The sequence below is a fragment of the Eubalaena glacialis genome, chromosome 9 (genome assembly GCF_028564815.1).
Source record: "Eubalaena glacialis isolate mEubGla1 chromosome 9, mEubGla1.1.hap2.+ XY, whole genome shotgun sequence".
NCBI classification, from domain to species: domain Eukaryota; kingdom Metazoa; phylum Chordata; class Mammalia; order Artiodactyla; family Balaenidae; genus Eubalaena; species Eubalaena glacialis.
The window spans coordinates 58386057-58408553 of NC_083724.1; the positions used below are offsets into that span (position 1 = coordinate 58386057).

A 22497-nucleotide genomic window follows, 5' to 3' on the forward strand; every position below is an offset into this window, starting at 1 on the left:
GAATCAATGATGGATGTACCTGTGAGCCTCTACATATACTATCGTATTTGGATTTGCACCCTTTATTAACATCATTATTACAGATGGAGAATCCATTCAGGGATTTTCCTAAGATGACATCTCTACCCATGACTCACCTCATCAGATGGTGGGTGATTCTCCTTCAGGGTATGAATGCACATCAGCCTTCACAGGTCCAATAAGAGAAGACACATTTTGCAAAGCATAGAAATATTCCTTCCTCTACCACACAGAACTCCTCTCTGAGCCCTCACTTTAGAGGTCATGTTTGAGCTAAAGTCCTCTCTGTTCTCTGTCAAAAAGTCACTGGGGAGAAATGATATTTGAGGATGCAGTACATATTCCAATCTCAGTGCTTAAGTTAGATTCCTGTTTCAGTTTAGGTCACCCCAAAATTACCCACTTTAGCCTCTATAACTTCACCCTTCACAGAGGTGCCTTCATTGAGTTTCATTTCATTACTATGTCCATTTATTGACAGTATGTACAAGCACCAGACGTAAATAACATTGTTGTGATTTTTATAAAGATTGTTGTTACAAGGTTGAGTGTAAAGGTTGTGCCTTTAAATGTTCCTGGTGATAAAATCTTTTTAACAATTTAGTATCAAGAAAAATTTGTCTGTTAGAGCATGAGGGAAAAAATAGCAATTTTCTTTCTAAGTTCCAGCTAGAATTTAACAGTTCTGTCAGTTTTGAGCATAAGCAAAGGTGGCATTAGCAGTTCCTGTGACTCTGTCCACAATAGAAATCACATTACCATTGTAAGAGAGATCTCAAAATATTACTATGCCTATTGTAACTTTTTTTTAAAACAGCAGGTTCTTATTAGTTATCTATTATTTTTATTTTTTTATACAGCGGTTCTTATTAGTCATCCATTTTATACACATCAGTGTATACATGTCAATCCCAATCTCCCAATTGATCACACCACCACCCCTACCCCCGCCGCTTTCCCCCCTTGGTGTCCATACGTTTCTTCTCTACATCTGTGTCTCTATTTCTGCCCTGCAACCTGGTTCATCTGTACCATTTTTCTAGGTTCCACATGTATGCATTAATATACGATATTTGTTTTTCTCTTTCTGACTTACTTCACTCTGTATGACAGTCTCTAGAGGCATCCACGTCTCTACAAATTACCCAATTTCGTTCCTTTTTATGACTGAGTAGTATTCCATTGTATATATGTACCACATCTTCTTTATCCATTCGTCTGTTGATGGGCATTTAGGTTGCTTCCATGACCTGGCTATTGTAAATAGTGCTGCAATGAACATTGGGGTGCATGTGTCTTTTTGAATTATGGTTTTCTCTGGGTATATGCCCAGTAGTGGGATTGCTGGATCATATGGTAATTTTATTTTTAGTTTTTTAAGGAACCTCCATACTGTTCTCCATAGTGGCTGTATCAACTTACATTCCCACCAACAGTGCAAGAGGGTTCCCTTTTCTCCACACCCTCTCCAGCATTTGTTGCTTGTAGATTTTCTGATGATGCCCGTTCTAACTGGTGTGACGTGATACCTCATTGTAGTTTGTTTTTTTTTAAATTTTAATTAATTAATTAATTTATTTTGGCTGTGTTGGGTCTTCGTTTCTGTGTGAGGGCTTTCTCTAGTTGCGGCAAGTGGGGGCCACTCTTCATCGCCGTGCGCGGGCCTCTCACTATCGTGGCCTTTCTTGTTGCGGAGCACAGGCTCCAGACGCGCAAGCTCAGTAATTGTGGCTCACGTGCCCAGCCGCTCCGCGGCATGTGGGATCTTCCCAGACCAGGGCTCGAACCCATGTCTCCTGCATTGGCAGGCAGATTCTCAACCACTGCGCCACCAGGGAAGCCCCCTCATTGTAGTTTTGATTTGCATTTCTCTAATAATTAGTGATGTTGAGCATCTTTTCATGTGCTTCTTGGCCATCTGTATGTCTTCTTTGGAGAAATGTCTATTTAGGTCTTCTGCCCATTTTTGGATTGGGTTGTTTTTTTTTTAATATTGATCTGCATGAGCTGTTTATGTATTTTGGAGATTAATCCTTTGTCTGTTGATTCGTTTGCAAATATTTTCTCCCATTCTGAGGGTTGTCTTTTCATCTTGTTTATGGTTTCCTTTGCTGTGCAAAAGCTTTTAAGTTTCATTAGGTCCCATTTGTTTATTTTTGTTTTTATTTCCATTACTCTAGGAGGTGGATCAAAAAAGATCTTGCTGTGATTTATGTCAAAGAGTGTTCTTCCTATGTTTTCCTCTAAGAGTTTTATAGTGTCTCCCCTTACATTTATGTCTCTAATACATTTTGAGTTTATTTTTGTGTATGGTGTTAGGGAGTGTTCTAATTTCATTCTTTTACATGTAGCTGTCCAGTTTTCCCAGCACCACTTATTGAAGAGACTGTCTTTTCTCCACTGTATATCCTTGCCTCCTTTGTCATAGATTAGTTGACCATAGGTGCGTGGGTTTATCTCTGGGCTTTTATCTTGTTCCATTGATCTATATTTCTGTTTTAGTGGCAGTACCATACTTTCTTGATTACTGTAGCTTTGTAGTATAGTCTGAAGTCAGGGAGTCTAATTCCTCCAGCTCCGCTTTTTTCCCTCAAGACTGCTTTGGCTATTCGGGGCCTTTTGTGTCTCCATACAAATTTTAAGATTTTTTTTTCTAGTTCTGTAAAAAATGCTATTGGTAATTTGATAGGGATTGCATTGAATCTGTAGATTGCTTTGGGTAGTATAGTCATTTTCACAATATTGATTCTTCCAATCCAAGAACATGGTATATCTCTCCATCTGTTGGTATCATCTTTAATTTCTTTCATCAGTGTCTTATAGTTTTCTGCATACAGGTCTTTTGTCTCCCTAGGTAGGTTTATTCCTAGGTATTTTATTCTTTTTGTTGCATTGGTAAATGGGAGTGTTTCCTTAATTTCTCTTTCAGATTCTTCATCATTAGTGTATAGGAATGCAAGAGATTTCTGTGCATTAATTTGTATCCTGCAACTTTACCAAATTCATTGATTAGCTCTAGTAGTTTTCTGGTGGCACTATCATGTCATCTGCAAACAGTGACAGTTTTACTTCTTCTTTTCCAATTTGTATTCCTTTTATTTCTTTTTCTTCCTTGATTGCCGTGGCTAGGACTTCCAAAACTATGTTGAATAATACTGGTGAGAGTGGACATCCTTTTCTTGTTCCTGATCTTAGAGGAAATGCTTTCAGTTTTTCACCATTGAGAATGATGTTTGCTGTGGGTTTGTCGTATATGGCCTTTATATGTTGAGGTAGGTTCCCTCTATGCCCACTTTCTGGAGAGTTTTTTATCATAAATGGGTGTTGAATTTTGTCAAAAGCTTTTTCTGCATCTATTGAAATGATCATATGGTTTTTCTTCTTCAATTTGTTAATATGGTGTATCACATTGATTGATTTGCATATATTGAAGAATCCTTGCATCCCTGGGATAAATCCCACTTGATCATGGTGTATGATCCTTTTAATGTATTGTTGGATTCTCTTTGCTAGTATTTTGTTGAGGATTTTTGCATCTATATTCATAAGTGATATTGGTCTGTAATTTTCTTTTTTTGTAGTATCTTTGTCTGGTTTTGGTATCAGGGTGATGGTGGGCTCATAGAATGAGTTTGGGAGTGTTCCTTCCTCTGCAATTTTTTGGAAGAGTTTGAGAAGGATGGGTGTTAGCTCTTCTCTAAATGTTTGATAGAATTCACCTGTGAAGCCATCTGGTCTTGGACTTGTGTTTGTTGGAAGATTTTTAATCACAGTTTCAATTTCATTACTTGTGATTGGTCTGTTCATATTTTCTGTTTCTTCCTGGTTCAGTCTTGGGAGGTTATACCTTTATAAGAATTTGTCCATTTCTTCCAGGTTGTCCATTTTATTGGCATAGAGTTGCTTGTAGTAGTCTCTTAGGATGCTTTGTATTTCTGCGGTGTCTGTTGTAACTTCTCCTTTTTCATTTCTAATTTTATTCATTTGAGGCCTCTCCCTCTTTTTCTTAATGAGTCTGGCTAATGGTTTATCAATGTTATTTATCTTCTCAAAGAACCAGCTTTTAGTTTTATTGATCTTTGCTATTGTTTTCTTTGTTTCTATTTCATTTATTTCTGCTCTGATCTTTATGATTTCTTTCCTTCTGCTAACTTTGGGTTTTGTTTGTTCTTCTTTCTCTAGTTCCTTTAGGTGTAAGGTTAGATTGTTTGTTTGAGATTTTTCTTGTTTCTTGAGGTAGGCTTGTATAGCTATAAACTTCCCTCTTAGAACTGCTTTTGCTGCATCCCATAGGTTTTAGATCGTGTTTTCATTGTCATTTGTCTCTAGGTATTTTTTGATTTCCTCTTTGATTTCTTCAGTGATCTCCTGGTTATTTAGTAATGTATTGTTTAGCCTCTGTGTGTTTGTGTTTTTTATGCTTTTTCCCCTGTAATTCATTTCTAATCTCATAGCGTTGTGGTCAGAAAAGATGCTTGATACGATTTCAGTTTTCTTAAATTTACTAAGGTTTGATTTGTGACCCAGGATGTGATTTATCCTGAAGGATGTTCCATGCGCACTTGATAAGAAAGTGTAATCTGCTGTTTTTGGATGGAATATCCTATAAATATCAATTAAATCTATCTGGTCTATTGTGTCATTTAAAGTTTCTGTTTCCTCATTTATTTTCACTTTGGATGATCTGTCCATTGGTGTAAGTGAGGTGTTAAAGTCCCCCACTTTTATTGTGTTACTGTCGATTTCCTCTTTTATAGCTGTTAGCAGTTGCCTTATGTATTGAGGTGCTCCTATGTTGGGTGCATATATATTTATAATTGTTATATCTTCTTCTTGGATTGATCCCTTGATCATTATGTAGTGTCCTTCCTTGTCTCTTGTAACATTCTTTAAAGTCTATTTTATCTGATATGAATATTGCTACTCCAGCTGTCTTTTGATTTCCATTTGCATGGAATAACTTTTTCCATCCCCTCACTTTCAGTCTGTATATGTCCCTAGGTCTGAAGTGGGTCTCTTGTAGACAGCATATATATGGGTCTTGTTTTTGTATCCATTCAGCAAGCCTGTGTCTTTTGGTTGGAGCATTTAATCCATTCATGTTTAAGGTAATTATCGATATGTATGTTCCTATGACCATTTTCTTAATTGTTTTGGGTTTGCTTTTGTAGGTCCTTTTCTTCTCTTGTGTTTCCCACTTAGAGAAGTTCCTTTAGCATTTGTTGTAGAGCTGGTTTGGTGGTGCTGAATTCTCTTAGCTTTTGTTTGTCTGTAAAGCTTTTGATTTCTCCATCGAATCTGAATGAGATCCTTGCCGGATAGAGTAATCTTGGTTGTAGGTTCTTCCCTTTCATCACTGTAAGTATATCATGCCACTCCCTTCTGGCTTGTAGAGTTTCTGCTGAGAAATCAGCTGTTAACCTTATGGGAGTTCCCTTATATGTTATTTGTCGTTGTTCCCTTGCAGCTTTCAATAATTTTTCTTTGTCTTTGATTTTTGCCAGTTTGATTACTATGTGTCTCAGCGTGTTTCTCCTTGGTTTTATCCTGTATGGGACTCTCTGCACTTCCTTGACTTGCGTGGCTATTTCCTTTCCCATGTTAGGGAAGTTTTCGACTATAATATCTTCAAATATTTTCTCGGGTCCTTTCTCTCTCTCTTCTCCTTCTGGGATCCCTCTAATGCGAATGTTGTTGCATTTAATGTTGTCCCAGAGGTCTCTTAGGCTGTCTTCATTTCTTTTCATTCTTTTTTCTTTATTCTGTTCCGAAGCAGTGAATTCCACCATTCTGTCTTCCAGGTCACTTATCCGTTCTTCTGCCTCAGTTATTCTGCTATTGATTCCTTCTAGTGTAGTTTTCATTTCAGTTATTGTATTGTTCATCTCTGTTTATTTGTTCTTTAATTCTTCTAGGTCTTTATTAAACATTTCTTGCATCTTCTCGATCTTTGCCTCCATTCTTTTTCTGAGGTCCTGGATCATCTTCACTATCATTATTCTGAATTCTTTTTCTGGAAGGTTGCCTATCTCCACTTCATTTAGTTATTTTTCTGGGGTTTTATCTGGTTCCTTCATCTGGTACATAACCCTCTGCCTTTTCATCTTGTCTATCTTTCTGTGAATGTGGTTTTTGTTCCACAGGCTGCAGGATTCCCATTGTAACTTTGAAATTAGGATATTAATAGTTGTTTGACCTGCCACTAGGTATTAATATTTAGTACTTTATTAAAGAATTATAGATATTATACCAGAAATTTGTTTTTTTCAATATTATTTCAATATAATTTTTTTGGTGGGGGAGGATAGTCTTGTATTATTTTATGCATTTAAAAACATTTTTCTGAGTAGGGATCCACAGGCTCACAAGTTAACCAAGGGGTTCCATGGCAGCAAACATTCCATTCTCAATGGCCTTCTGGGCACATGTGCATATGGGCTTCCTGGCTTCCTTAGGCTTGGTTCAGATGGTCAGAAAGCTGTGGTGATAATAATTAAAGAAATACAGTTGACTCTGGAACACCATGGCTTTGAACTGCACAGGTCCACTTATGCATGGATTTTTTTCAATAAATATAGTACCTGTATTTTCATTTTTTAGATCTTTAACTAAGTGTGGAGAAAATTTGTGTTTGATTAGAGATCACAGTACGTGGCATCAAAAGAGTCTTGATTCCAATCAAACTGTTTCAGCTTCCTGCCCTTGGTTGAGTCATGTACTAATTCTTTTGTTTTTGAGGTAGAGATAGCGCTATGCAGATATTTTCACTGTGAAGGGGATCAAGGTGCCCCTGACCCCTGTGTTCAAGGGTCCACTGTGTATAATGGAAAGTACACAGAAGTACATAAAGAATCAAATAGACAAAATCCCATTACCTAACATTGTATATAGCTAACAGTTTAGTATATTATTTTCTTAGTACATTTGACCCTTGAACAACATGGATTTAAACTGTGTGGGTCCACTTTTATGTGGATTTTTTTCCATAAATACATACTGAATTCTATACAATCCTTGACTGATTGAATCCATGGATGTGGAGTGCCGACTATAAAGTTATATGTGGGTTTTTAACTGTGCAAGGCCGGGGGGTGGTTGACGCTCCTAACTCCTGCATTTTCCAAGGGTCACTGTATTCTTTTTTCTAAGTTGTGTATGTGACAAACCATCCCAAAACGTAGTGGCTTAAAACAATGACAACTCTTTAGCTGCTGATTCTGTAGGTCAGAAGTTAAGGCTGGGCTCAGTTGGGTGGTTTTTCTGTTTCAGGCTGGTTGCCTCATCTGTCTGTGGTCAGCTGCAGAACAGCTTGCCTTCTTTTGGCTGGGTTCTCTCATATGTGTAGCGCCTCAGCTTTGGTCAGTGTGGTCTCCAACCTGCCAGCAGGATAACTTGAATTTTTTCACATGACAGAATCTGGGGTCCCTAGGGAGACAGCGGAAGTGTGCAAGAGGCTTTGAATTTGCACACCGTTACTTCTGCTGTATTCTTTTGGTCAAAGCAGGCTAAGCCACAAGCCTAGCTCAGATTTGAGGGTTGGGGAAATAGACTCCAGCCCTAGATGTGAGGAGCTGCAAACTCACATTTCAAAGAATGTGGAAAGAGGAAGGTGTGAAGGTATGTGAGCATTTTTGCAATTTACTGCAGTGTGTATGCGTGTCATGTGTGTACACATAGGAAAACTGATAGCATATGCAATTATACATTCTGCACTTTTCATCTTCAGATAGGCTCCAAATCCAAGTTGCTAATTCAACTCTGTGATTATACTGGGTAGATTAAATGAAGTGCCTCAAAAGGTACGTAGAACAGAGGAGGTTCTAACTCAATAAGTCAGTTAGAAAAGAAAGAAATGTAACTTCTCTGGGAACTGCTTGAATTCCATTAGTCTCACTTCCTGGTTAGTTTTATTTCTCCTCTGATTTCTTTCCATGTGTGTTCTCCTGGTTGATGATACCAAGGCACTTGTGGTGGGCGAGCATCTGCTTCTGGGCCCCACTTCAGCCTCTCACCAGCTCTGAGATCTTGGAAAAGTCACTTGACCTTGTGCCTCAGTGACTGCATCTGTTTAATGAAAATAACAACTTCTTCACAGAGTTATTGGGAGAGTTTAATTAACTCATGTGCATGGACATGTGTTGGTAACATATCTGTGTTATGTGTACCAGTGACTCTTTGATGCTTTTGCGAAATGTCTGTAACATTTTCTGAGTTAACATTTTTTTTTTCACATCCCCAGAATTTTGAACTGGTTCTAGCTTTTCTTTAAGTCGTGTTTTTTCTTAAACCACTGTTTGTTGATTTCTGCTTAGTGCATGTTAAAGAAAATGTGACTTTCACCAGCCTTAGCCTGTGCGCTAATCTTAAAAAAACATAGCCACTTCTATAATCTGATTGAGCCCCTTGCATAATGTCCGTCTTCTCTGATCAGAAATGACATTCTTAACATCAATAGATTCTTAGGCTTATCTGACAGGAAATATTATTGAGGACGTATAATCAGTTATGGGATATGCTTGTCAATAAATTTTTCCTGCAAAAATAAATCAGAAATCATATTAAAGTAACATTATGAAAAAAATCTGTTTTCTTTAGTACTCCTCATGAAATGGTCATGCTTGAGGCTTATGAAAATTTGTATTTAGATGAAGGCTGTATATTTAATTTGTGTGCTGGCCATCTTTCCAACCAGCCAGTTTGCATAAATTTCGTGTCCTAGCAGGAAGAAAATGGTTGTGGTCTAGAATCAACCTTTTCTCTGTCAAGTCTTTGTCACTTTTCTTTTCCCTTGACTGGCTACTTCTATTTTCCAGACCTTGTGAATCTCACTATAAACCTTCTTTATTTCCTCCCCTTACCTACATACATGCCTACCCACCCTAAGAAAGAGGAACTTCTTCCTAAAACTCCCCTTTGTTTCTTTTTGCCCTTTTCTGGACAGTGAATAATTAGAATCAATCTTCTCCCATTTAAAAAATGTGTCTCTACCCCTCGTCACAGTTCATTTATTTAGTTTTTTCCTGTTCATTCATTTTTCCATTCATTTTTTCATTCATTGTTCATCTGACAGCAACAGTGTTGTACGCAGTGTACTGGGTGCCACAAATAAAAAGACAAAGAGGTCCTGGCACTGACCTGTGGATTTTGCCCTGTTATTGGTGGGATAGTCAGTGAAAGTGACATTTGACCAGGGCCTTAAGAGAGTTGTAAACAAAGGCTTTGAGAGCCTTGGGGGTGGAGACCACATTATTTATGCCTTCCTTCCTAAGAACCATAGCTATGTGCCCCTGTTTGATAAGAATTAGAGTCAGAAGGGGATGAGATAAAGAGCAGGACAGTGATTATTTAGAGCTGGATTGAGCCTTGTCATGTGAAACCAGGGTGCTGCACAGTTGTATATGCTAGTTACTGGGGTACGGTAGGGAAGAGTGGTTTATTAACCTGGGGCTAGGTTCTCACATATGTTCTCCAGTTCTTAAAACGAAGCCAGTTAACAGTTGCCGAGAGCCAACTGCCTATGAGTCTATGCATTTTATGTACTTCATCTTATAGGAAACCTTTAATGTAAGTATTATTGTCCCTTCTACAGATGAGCAAACTGAGGCTGCTAAAGGTTATGTAACATCCCCAAGATCACACAGCTAGGAGGAAGCTGAGCTTATAATTCAAATCCAAAACATTGTTTCCTTAGAGGGTGCATTCCAATTTTAATAAAATATGCACAATGAAACTATCATCATAGTAAAACACAGTACGTGCAATTCTGACTATGAGTGTTTTTAAGGTGGTTTGACAAAGAGGGACAGCATTTGCAAAAATATGCTGCCAACATGAAGCCTTTTTTGGCCCTAATCCAGGTCACTAAGGACCACTGTGTTCAGCCAAACAAGTCGCAACCTTCGCCTCCTCGGGTCAGTTGTAACTGATACAATCTTTTTTTTTTTTTTTTTTTAAATTTATTTATTTTTGGCTGCATTGGGTCTTCGTTGTTGCGTGCGGGCTTTCTCTAGTTGTGGTGAGCGGGGGCTACTCTTCATTGCGGTGTGCAGGCTTCTCATTGTGGTGGCTTGTATTGTTGCGGAGCACGGGCTCTAGGCGCATGGGTTTCAGTAGTTGTGGCACATGGGCTCAGTAGTTGTGGTTGGCGGGCCCTAGAGCACAGGCTCAGTAGTTGTGGCGCACGGGCTTAGTTGCTCCGCGGCATGTGGGATCTTCCCGGACCAGGGCTTGAACCCGTGTCCCCTGCATTGGCAGGCGGATTCCTAACCACTGCGTCACCAGGGAAGCCCTGATACAATCTTAAGCAGCAGTCATGGGCCCAATTTTGGAGTTACAGAACTCTGCAGACTGTGCCCTCACTTGAATTTATTATTACATCTAAGTTGTTCTCTTACTTTGAAAGGTTAGATATATTTAAAGGGGTTGGGCAGAGGAATGAAGTGGGAAACTAGGGAATTATTTTGGCATATGTAGGGTACTGTGGCCTAGCTGTTAAAGATTTCTACTTCAAGCAAAGTACGTTTAAATCACTACAGGCTTCTTGCTCTTGTCCTTTGTCAAAATGTTTACACAGCTAACTACACCTAAAGGCACAGAAAAATTTCCCAACCAACCTAGCAATCAGTAGGGAATGATTTCAAGAAGGAAAATATCCTTTTGTTTTGTCAGGCATGTGAGAAACTAGATGGCAGAGCTCACTCTACAAGGAGGGGACTCTTAGGAACACGTTTGGGAGAGAGTTGGCCCTCTGCCCAAGTCATGAGCATCTTTGTCTGTAGGCCCTCATCTCCCACCTGGAGCTGCCCCTTCTCCCCTAAAAGCCACACAGACCTGGATCATTTTTCTTCTATGCTTAGTCCTCTCAGTGGCTTCCTTAGACTCACAGGGTAATATATAGACTCCTTAGGATGGCATAAGAACTGCTCTACTCCCCTCTTCCCCCATAGCCTGACCTCTGGGCCCCAGGCCATTTCTAAAGTCTTCTCCTTCCTCCCCTCTTCCCCTCCCACACAACAGCCGATCTCTTGCAGTTCCCAGAACAGAATGGGCTGTTTCCTGCTTCTGGGCTTTTGCTCATGCCCATTACTTGGTGCTTCATTGTTCTCCTCCCCTAATTCTGCCTGTGAGTATGAAGACATGCTGTAGATGGCATGCTAGAATATCACCAGCCTTGAATCATGCCACCTGTAAGAGAACTTCATGGCACATACCTTTGTGGGCCTGTTCCAGGGAACAGGAATCAAGTCTTAGTGGTTTTTGTTTGAGTCCCCAGCACCAGGGGAGGTGCTTGGTGTCCACTGGCTGGCAACACATGACTGTTGAAGGAATTAGTGAATCATTAACTCTCTGGGCATTTCTTCTTTGGTTTCCAGAAGGAAAAGATAAAGCATAGCACTTTATATGTTTCCTACAAGGTGTTTTAGCCTTTTTTGAAATTCAGGGTAAAAATAAGTAAAACCTCTAATTAAACCAAGATTCTGAATTGATGACACTTTATTTCTCAGTGATGTTATAAATACCGCTGCCAGAAAACACTGGGGTTTAATGAATCTTGGCTTTCTGTAGGTTAGGGGTGACATGTCAGACTAATGTTGGTATCTTGGGGATCTTGAGACTGTGCCTTCTAGGGCCCATTTAGCAAAGGTCTTGAACCTTCCCAAGTGCTTGATTCAGGGCCCCCCTAGTGGGTCAGAGCTTGTGGCATCAAAAGAATAAGGGTGATGAATCAGACTTGGAGCTGGGGAGTAAAAGGGACTGAATGTTTGAGAGCAGACTTCCTTGTAAGATGTTGACTACCCTCTCCGCCTGGCAGGAACAGGGTTTGTATGAGTTCCTGACAGGGGAGCAACAGCCTTATTCTGAAAAATAAAACAAAGCAAGCAAGCAAACAAACAGAAAGCCCCAAATACAGCAAGCTAACGTTTCTGGAGTACTTACTGTGAGCCCAGCACTCTGCCAAGCATTTCCTGAAGCATTTATCCTGAAGCCTGCTTCCATAGCATGACACAAGTACTCTGAGACCTAGTCCATGGTTTTCCATGGTTATACATATGTGCATGTATACCTGTAGTGTGATAGTGTGTGTGTGTATGTGTACATATACACACACATACACATATATCTACATGCATATATTTCTTTGCTCTGTCTTCTGAAAGGGTCAAGAAACAAAGGTGCTATTGTAGTAATAAGCACACCTAAGCACCTGGATCTTATTCTCTAATATCACTGCCCTCTAAAATGAACCACACTTCTCAGGGAAATGTTAATTCCAGGGCTGAGGCAAGATGATCTTGAGACATCGTGTTAGGCCAGAAAGTAAGGAACTGATAAAAAATAAAAAGACATCTTAAGGGGCACAGGAAAACAGATTGAAGAGGCTTCTATTGGCCAAATCTGAGATAATCTGAGCACCAAAATTACTAATTATAGTATGAATTCTAAACAGTTGGGGAGGAGGAATTAATAATTCCATACTGATGATGGATGGATGGATGGATGGATGGATGGACGGACAGATAGATGGGAGGAAGGTAGGAGATTTTTGCTTAATAACTGCCAGGTGCCAACTAGTAAATGTGGAGGGAGTGCTGGAGCAGGAAAAATCAGCATATCATCACCATCATAGTAAAATTGGATCAAGCAAGGCTCATCAATGGTTGCTAAATCTAAGCAGAAATGTGGAGGAACAGGATATTTACATGGTGTTAAAGTCCCTCCCACAGATTGCTTATTAGTTGGAAGGGAAAAATAGTCATTACAAAATGAAGAAATTGGACTACTCTTTGACCAGGATCAAAATTAAAATCACCATTGAAAGGTGGACAAACATGTGCCTCCAGATGTGATATCCTGAGAAGAATACAACATTGTCTCTGTGGTATTCTGGCCAGGAATGTATAACCTGAATCTAATCATGAGGAAACATCAGACATATGCTCTACTGAAAAAGCAGGTGGAGGGAGAGCTGTATCCTTCAAAAGTATCACGATCATAAAAGACAAAGAAAGGCTGTGGAAATGTTCCAGATTAAAGAAGGTCAAAGAGACTTGGCAACTAAATGCAGTATGTGACTCAAGACTGCATCCTGTACATAAAGGATGGGGGACATAAAGATCGTTATTGGCTCACTTGACAAAATTGGAATATGCATCGTTGATTAAAGTATGGCATCCGTGTTAAATTTACTAAAGTTAGTAACTGTACTGTGGTTATGTAAAGGAAAATCCCTGTTTTTAGAAAATACACACTGATGTATTTAGGTGTTAAAGCCCATGATTATATGTAGCTTATTCTCAAATGGTTTGTGGCGTGCACACACACACAATTTTATATATACTTAAATATACACATGTGTAAAATAGAGAATAGGCAAAAAAAAAAGGGAAGTGGTAAAATGTTAACAATAGCAATAAATAACAATAGATGAACCTGAGTAAAGGGTCATGAGTATATGTATGTTTTTGTATTATTCATATTCTTGCAACTTCTGTTTGAAATTATTCCCCAGTAAAAGGTTTAACAATTAAAAGTGTATATCATGACCACACCAATGATGTTTTCTAAATAAATATTTCTTTTATTTTCTGTTCTTTCTCCTGTTTCTTTTCTCTCCTCTTTCTCTGCCCCTTCCTTAGAAGTCCAAGGCTGGAGAGAAGGGCATCGCCGTGGGGCAGACGGTCATCACGAAGCATCGCAACACCCGGTACTACAGCTGCAGGGTGATCGCTGTGACGGCGCAGACCTTCTATGAGGTCGTGTTTGATGACGGCTCCTTCAGCAGAGACACATTCCCCGAGGATATCGTGGTGAGTAAGGTCCTGGGTGCCTGCTCCCCAGTTTACTTTTTGTATAACTAAACCAGCTGAACCTCTCGGGAGTCTTTACTTCGGCTCTTGAAGTAACTCATTTCAGTTAATATTTGATTCAGGTGTTCTGTTTTCCTACCACAAAGAGTATTGTTTTCTAGGAGGTTCCTTAGCTGTCATTATTCTAAATAGTAGATGAACTTAGACTCATCTTCCCAAATTCTTTTAACTAAGTGAAAAATGTGTGTGGTCAGAAACATAAAATGTGAATTCACCTGTTCTTTTCTGTTACAGAGTGTTTGCATATTTGAATTCCTTTATTCTTTTTCTTTCTGCTTAGCTGGAGAATATGGCTTTTATTAATCTGACCTGACAGTGACATCTGTGATCAGACAGAAACATCTGTGGATGTTTCATATGGGAGTAACAAAAATCACGCAAGAAAAAGGCTCTGACTTTTACTGAGTTTCTTAACTGTGGTCTGGAGTGGGAAACATGCGTGCCAGTCTGTCTGTTTGTGTGTCTCAGGGACTTGCTTTTGAGCAGGATGTTTCACAAGAAAAGCACTTTCAGCAGAAGGTTTTTTGAAACTGAGATCAAATCAGATAACTGAGACCAGGGTTAGTCTTCTGGTCATCTTGTTATCCCTTCTTCATTTAAGGGAAATGTCCATCTGGGGAGCCAGGCCTCACTAATGTAACTTCTGCCTTGTCCTGGGTCTGTTGATGATATGCCCTTGTTTGTATTTGGAAAGATGTTATTCTTTAAAAGTAATAATTATGCATTATGTGCAACTGATAATTAAATGTAACCTTATGAGGTTGCTCATAAATACTTCTAGAATTTTGGTCTCCTGGAGCTGAAGAAACATTGATTCAGTTAGCTTTGTTAGGCTTACTTCTCTATGCCTTTAAGAAGGACAAGTATGTAAACAGAAGTTACCTTATTTGAAAGATTTTAAAGCAGATGAGTTTAAACAAATTAAAAATCCCAGGACTTGATCATACACCAAAAGGGTGAATTGTGTTTCTTTGCAGAATTCCACCTGGAGCTTTGCTTTACTGCACTGCCATTGCTCTTCATAAGCAGCAGCCCTTAGGTACCACGCTCCCCTTGTTAGACTAGGCCACCCCTTCAAGCACGCAGTATCTGCTGTGTGCCAAGCATCACACTGGGTGCTGGCAGAGATAATGAGAAAGAAGGTGTGATTCCTGCTCAGTCTGGGGGGAGGCAGGCTGGTAAATAGGTGCTTTCTAGACAGTGCGATAAATGCTATAAATGAGCCAGAAGCAACTTCCCACCTGTTGGGGTCAGGAGACTTGAGTCCGAGAGTCCACAAGGTCAATAAGGGCTGACACTGCCGGACATGTACCACATGCTGCCAGGACTGCTTCAGGAGCTTGACACGCATGAATCATTTCATCCTCACAACCTTACACGCTTACAAGCCAGATTTTCTACATCTGGCTACTGAAGAAACTGAGACACAAAGCAGTAAATAACTTTCTCAAGGTGACCCACAGCTAGTTAAGTGTCAGAAAGCGTATTCAGTCCCAGAGTTGGGCTCCAGAGCCTCTGTTCTTAACCCCTGGGAAGAAAGGACACTTAGAGTGGGAGATGAAGAGGTATGTGAGGGCAAGAAAGGCAAAGAAACACACAGGCTCTCGTCAGCCCTGCCCAGCCTACACACTTATTTCAGAATCAATCAGCCTTCTTTTGTGTAGGCTGTCAATATTGAGCCAGCCAAAGAGAGAAAACTTTGCTGGGGAGCATATTGGGGATGGGACAACAGACTTCTGAGCACTGATCCCAAAACCTGAGCAAATAGCTAGGTCTTTATCCATGAGAGTATTTAATGAATCCTAAATTCCCTTTCACTTCACGAGCCTCCACACACCCACTTGGTCTTAAGCTTTCTTGGATTGTCTTCAACTTGTACTTTGGAAAAAAGTGGCTGTGATCCTAGGAGTTTTTTGAATCCACAAGCCTTCCCTTTGATAACTTCGGTTCCCACTCTCTGTGAACCCAAACAAGTTTGGTTTAAAGTATTTGTGGGTGTCGTGAGAACAAGGCTCTAAAATTTATAAGATTGTTCAGAAGCACCTTGGCATTTAAATCAACAAGAATGGAAAAGCAAAAATTCTTTACAGCTTGATTAGCTATTACTTAGCGTATGTGATAAGGATTTGCGGTTTAGCAGTGGGGCGTTTGTGTGTACGTGTGTGTGCGTGTACGTGTGTGTGGCCACAGCTCTAGCCTTGGAGGGAGGCGGTGCTCATGGTGGCGTGAGTTAATGTAGATTGGAGAGGGGCGTCTGTATGAATTTGCGTGAATGATAATATTTTTCAGGGAAAAGAATTATAATTGTCTTTGAGCAGGTCTTCTCTCTTTCATCCAGCCTTTCCTCCCTCGATATTCCCCACCGCCCTTTCCTGTCTGGTACATTTTTGGTTACTCGTTCCAGGCCTGTTACACCAACCAAGTAGGAATATTTGTCATGCTGTATTTTCAAATTTCACATACTTTCTAATAATGTCACCGTTTGTTGGCTACTGTGGCCTCTTCCTCTTTGTTCTCTTGGTGCTGAATGAGACATCCCCAGCTTTCCTTCTTTGGTGGCTCCATAGGGAAGGTTTTATTTTTCCTTATAATATTGTATTAGAGTTCTCCAGAGAAATAGAACCAGTAAGAGTAGTGTGTGTGCGTGTGTGTGTGTGTGTTTAATATATTACAAGTAAATATGTATAATATGTATGATTTATTATAAGTAGTTGGCTCATGTGATTTTGGAAGCTGAGAAGTCCCAAGATCGTAGTCAGCAGACTGAAGATAGGAGAGCAGATGGTGTAATTCTAGTTCAAGGGCCAGCAGGCTCAAGACCCAGGAAGAGCTTCAAGTCCAGAGTCAGGAAAAAACTGAGTCCCAACTCAAAGCCAGTCAGGCAAGAAGAATTCCCCTTTATTTGGGAAAGGGTCAGCCTTTTTGTTCTCTTCAGGCCTTCACTTGGTTGCATGGGCCCTAGGAGGATCGTCTGCTTTGTCTATCAATTCACATACTAAAGTCATCCAATAACACCCTCACAGACTCACCTCGAATAATGTTTGACCAAATACCTAATATCTGGGCACCTGTGGCCCTGTCAAGTTGACGCATAAAATTAACCATCACATATGTATTGTCCTGGGGCATTTTAGGAGACTGCTTACCTTGTGGTGCCAGAAGCTCTGACTCATAGGCAGAATGTAATTTCCCTTTCTGTAAAGCAGCCACGCTGTTTTGGTCGGTTTGCAGCACTCTGTAGATCCACTCCATTAGCTATGTGCTCTGTCCTGCTCATCATCCAGGTTCCCAAAAGGCGAAGTCATGGATTTTATAAAGCAAGCTTTTAAAATTTAAAGGACTGTCAGGGATGGATTGGGGTCTGTGTTTCCCACCGAAATTAATGAGAGCTACATGATTAAATGCCCTCATAATATGTCAACTAGACTTCAGTTGGATATGGGGAATTTGATGTTATATTTCGAAACATAATGTATGTGTATAATTATATTATAAATATATTCACATATAAATCATATATATATATTTTAAAAAATGCTTTGCTGAAACCCTTTGGAGAGATAGGGGTTTTGGGAAGCATGAGCCACCCATTCTCCTTGCATGGCCCTGCAATAAACCTATCTCTGCTCCCCCCCCCACCCAAAAAAAAAATCATACTCATTCTCGTATGTGATATAATGTAACTACGTTTATATCACTGTTTTTCAGCCCATGTGGGTTAATTCTTATGATTGTCCCACTTCCACTTTTGATATCCATCAACATCAGAACTGTCTTCTGGGAGATGGGAACGCTACTTGGTTCCCTAATGGGGAGTTTCATCAGGACATAAGAAAAATGTGACCAGGTCTGCCTCTGTCTCAGCATCTTGCAGATTGTGGCAGAATAATTATTTGTGTGGAAACATCAAATGTATTCCATATTCCTCAGAGAAATCTTGTTTTCATTAGATAATATACCTGTGCCGTCTGAAGCTGGGGGTAGAAAATGATTTTTTCTTCTGTTTGTCTGAAAACTCTCTAATCCACACAATGTGCTTAATGGGGCGTGAGTGCTTCTGGGAAGGCCCTTTCATCAAATGCAACGTGACGTCAGTGTGACTGGCTAGTGGAGAACTAGCTTCTCTAAGCTGTGGGTACTTGCTAACTAGAACTGCCGTAAGGGTACAACACAATTTCAGTTCTTTAACTATGAAAATAAAATCTAGAACATCAAGTTTAATTATCCCAAAGTGTTTATTTACATATAACATAGTCTTTTATGAAGCCTGATGCTTTAGTAAAGAAATACATTCCCTTATTTATAGAATCACTGATTATGATCACTTTATGCTCCCAACAGAAGAGAAACCTTTAATGCAGGCTGGCCTATCCATGTTTGAAAATAAATTTGCTGGGCATTAAAATGCCTTTGTTAGGGTTATGTGACTAGAGGGAGTGTTTGGAGTTGTAGAGAGAAACATTCTTTGGACTACCAGAAAATTTCTTTCCAGACCTAGGTACTTTATTTCTGTGATAGCCAGAAAAATGTCCCAAATCTTTTCTCTCAACAGTACACCTGCAGGATATGTGTATCGGCCCAGTTAAACACAGCATGCAATCTGTAGCTGTCAAGGGAAGTAACAAAAGATGTATTGCTACACACCTCCATCTGTCAGTCTATGAAATTGCGACACACTTCCTGATGAAATTTTTTGTAGTCTCCTACTATTTTGATGGGAATGAAAGTTGCCCACAGGAGAGAATTCAACGGGCATGGCGATTCCAGGGCCCCCTATTACCCTTTGCTAAAACCTGGGATCCTCTGGCATGCCTATGATGACCCTAGAATGATGGCTGCTTCCCTTCCTCTGCACTTGGAGCTCATTTCGAGGGAGGAAGATGGTGCAGTGTGATCCGGATAGTTTTAGGACAAGCACTTAACATTCACCACTGGGCTTGAGAAGAGAAACAGGACCATTTAGAAATTCGACAGCAAGAGTCCATCACTGAAATTTCCATGAAGACTTGCTACATTTTTCAGCGTCCTTTGAAATGTGAAAAAAGCACGAGAACTGTACACTTCAGGATTCTAGGGATGGACTGTCATGGCCTTTAATTTTTGTGGGCTTTACAGTGCAAACTGAAATTCTTAAAGCTAATTTTTTCCTCAGTTATAGGCAGGTTGCTCAAACCTGTTTGAAGCCTGTTTTTTCCCCCACTAAAAAGGGAATAATAATTTATACCTTCTGAGGTTATTGAAAGGACTAAATGAGCTAATTTACCATGTAGCTAAATGCCTAACATGGTAGGCACAAAATCAAAATTTTTAGGTAATTAACTTCAGTCTGTAGAACTTCTTTTTCCCTTTTTCCTCCCCCATCTAGTTTACGCTGCCCTTTTCTGGTCTTGATGAAATTTGGTTAGAAGATGTGTCCTTAGAACTTTATTCCTACTTGTTAGGTAAATGGGTATCTGTACAGGTGAGATTTCATTGAGTCAGATTATTGTTTCCACTTGCTGTAAAGCAGTCCTGGCATCTTTAGACTTTATAATAACCCAGTTCTCTGCATTTGTGCATGTATTTTTCTGCATGTTTAAAGTGTTATTTCATTGGCTTTTCATGACAAACCCGGCTCCAGAATAAGTTCGTGCTCATTTCATAGATGTGATACTTGCCAAGTCACAAAAACCCTATGATTTGTGCGAGTTCCCCAAATTAGGGGTGACAGAGTCAGGTGCAGAATGTAGGTTGGCCCCCTGCATTCCATTGCTTGTTGCCTCTGTGCTTTGGGGCACCTTTCCAGGAAGTCTGCTCTCTGTGACTTTAGCGTCGCTGTGGTAGAAGACCTTGTACCTAACTGCTCAGGGTTCAGCACCTCCACAAGGCAAGTATAGGCATAGGGGTGACTCTGGATGTTCAGGATACAAAAGAAAGTATCTGAGGGTGTTTGAGAAACTAAGAAAAAAGTTTTCCAAGAAACTCTATCTTACGTTATAGGATCCTGGGAAGTGTTTTTGGATGGATTCCTGTTGGCTCCTAGATTGTGAGGTACCCTGGATTTTTAAGTCAGGTGGAAGTCACGCCCCATCCCAGACCATCTGTGTTATGTGTGCTCCAGACTGATGCTTCCCCCACCCGCCCCCAGTCTTGATTCTTCTAGAATCAATGGAATTTGCCAGAGAAGGCTCCAGGAACTTTTACTGGTTTAGGATTCTGTAGGTATGGCCCACATGGCATTTAACTGCTCAAGAGGGGCACCATTGCTTCTCTTTCTTGGCTGTAGAGCTGAGAGTCTGTGAGGTGAAGGGCTTTGCCAAATTCCTGTTGATTTTTACATCCTTGGGAAGCCTTTTATACATGTAAAAAAAAAAATCTGTTATTACTTTGATTTTAATCAATATTCAGTTTAAAATCTATTTTTTTAAGCCTTCAAATTCAGCTAACAAATTTTCTTATTTATAAATCTAATAATTTTTTACATAAAAATTTAGAACAAACTCATTTGTTCCTTGATTAATGTTTATATAATGTATAAATTGATAGATCAAATTCTAACCATTTTACATTTAAGTAATCAAATTTCCTTGGACATCTTAACTATGCTTATAGGTTTAATATAGGTAATTCTCACAAATGTCACAATTTTTTTAAGCACTCAGTGTCCATAATGCTAATAAATTAGACATTAATTTAGTAGTTCAAATTCTTCTGTTTTAAACATCTTCAAAAAGCAAACAACACATACAGCAGTACAATATTTATAAAGCACATTACTGCACCTTTATATAAACACAGTTTACATTGGATAATCTGTTAAATACAATCTGTATTTAAACACATTTTAATGATAAATAAGTAAATAGAATCTACCCACCAAGGGGGAGTAGTATTACTATATTGGCTAGGCGTTTACTAAGAAAAAATAATCAAAGAACCTCAAGGCCATTCAGAGGCATAGAGTCTGGTTATATCTTTGAACACTAAACCTGCAGTTGCTGGGCAGGGGCTCTTAACTAAGGTCAGCTTTCATCTGATTCTTCAACTCTCTAAATTATGTGCTCTTCACTGAGGCTCTAACTAGTTTCATAAGTTTCATGAACTGTCTCAAGTTGGTGGGGGTGGGTACTTACCAGGTCCTGGAATTTTATTCTCTTTTGTGTAATTCTGGTGTGGCTTTTTGCCTTGAAACCTGGGGCATACTAATGGAATGTTGAAGCCCTTATTTGAGTTGGACTCCCTTTCTGTTTTATAAATTGTATGCCTCTCTGCCCATGATTCTGTAGCTATCATATTGACAATTTCCATTCAGCATTGTGATCCTCTGAAGAAAAGTATGTCATTGCCCTGGTGTCCCATGCAGGATATTAACTAGTTGCCCTGAAGACACAATGTCAATTACATTTTTCTTCAAATACATATCTCCTTCACTTGACAGTATTTCTCTTATTTCTCTTTTGGCAATTATCTCAAGGTGATTGGTTTGAGGAACTTATTCCCAGGAGACAGTTTTTGGTGTTTCTTTCCCATCCTTTTCTTTCCAAGGGAACTCAAAGGTATATAGCATCTCATCTTCACTCTAACAAGATAAAAATAACTACATTGAACTTGGGGGCAGTGTTATTAATTTCCAGGACTTTATCATGTCTTCTCAACACAGGGCTTAATCCCAAGGGTGGCAGTCACCATGATCCAAATCTACCCATGTTTGGGAATATCCAATCATATCATTCTTTTTGACCTGTGTATTCAGTGCTGTTTTAGGCACCATGGAGGATTCAAGATGTGTAAGCATAGGTGAAGGAGTGATCCTGGGTGTTCTGGAGGCAAAATAAAATACCCAAGTGGGTTTGAAAGACTAAGAAAAATGTTGTTATCAGAAACAGTCTATGCTATGGGATTCTGGGAAGCTTATGGATTTTCTTTTCTTTTCCAAGTTTTTAAAAAAATTTATTGAAGTAGGTGATTTACAATGTTGTGTTAATTTCTGCTGTACAGGAAAGTGATTCAGTTGTCTATCTATACACATTCTTTTTTATATTCCTTCCATTATGGTTTATCATAGAATATTGAATATAGTTGCCTGTGCTATACAGTAGGACTTTGTTGTTTATCCAGTCTATGTATAATAGTTTGCATCTGCTAATCCCAAACTCCCACTCCATCCCTCCTGCACCTGCCTCCCCCTTGGCAACCACAAGTCTCTTCTCTATGTCTTTGAGTCTGTTTCTGTTGCATAAATAAGTTAATTTGTGTCATATTTTAGATTCCACATACAAGTGATATCATTTGGTATTTATCTTTCTTTTTCTGACTTACTTCACTTAGTATGATAATCTCTAGGTCCATCATGTTGCTGCAAATGGCATTTTTTCATTCTTTTTTATGGCTGAATAGTATTCCATTATATATATGTACCACATCTTCTTTATCCATTCATCTGTCGATGGACATTTAGGTTGTTTCCATGTCTTGGCTATTGTGAATAGTGCTGCTATGAACATAGGGGTGCATGTTTTTAAATTTATTTATTTATTTATTTATGGCTGTGTTGGGTCTTCGTTTCTGTGTGAGGGCTTTCTCTAGTTGTGGCAAGCGGGGGCCACTCTTCATCGCGGTGCACGGGCCT

The 22497-nt window shown here is 39.5% G+C and overlaps 1 protein-coding gene across 3 annotated transcripts in view; it reads left to right on the forward strand.

Moving 5' to 3' along the window:
* Positions 1 to 22497, forward strand: part of KDM4C (lysine demethylase 4C) — a 396061-nt gene that overhangs the window by 325284 nt on the left and 48280 nt on the right. For all 3 annotated transcript variants that reach the window (XM_061200412.1, XM_061200413.1, XM_061200415.1), the window contains one exon: positions 13659 to 13829. In XM_061200412.1, the coding sequence (XP_061056395.1) occupies positions 13659 to 13829 (171 nt within the window). The remainder of the gene's footprint in view (positions 1 to 13658; positions 13830 to 22497) is intronic.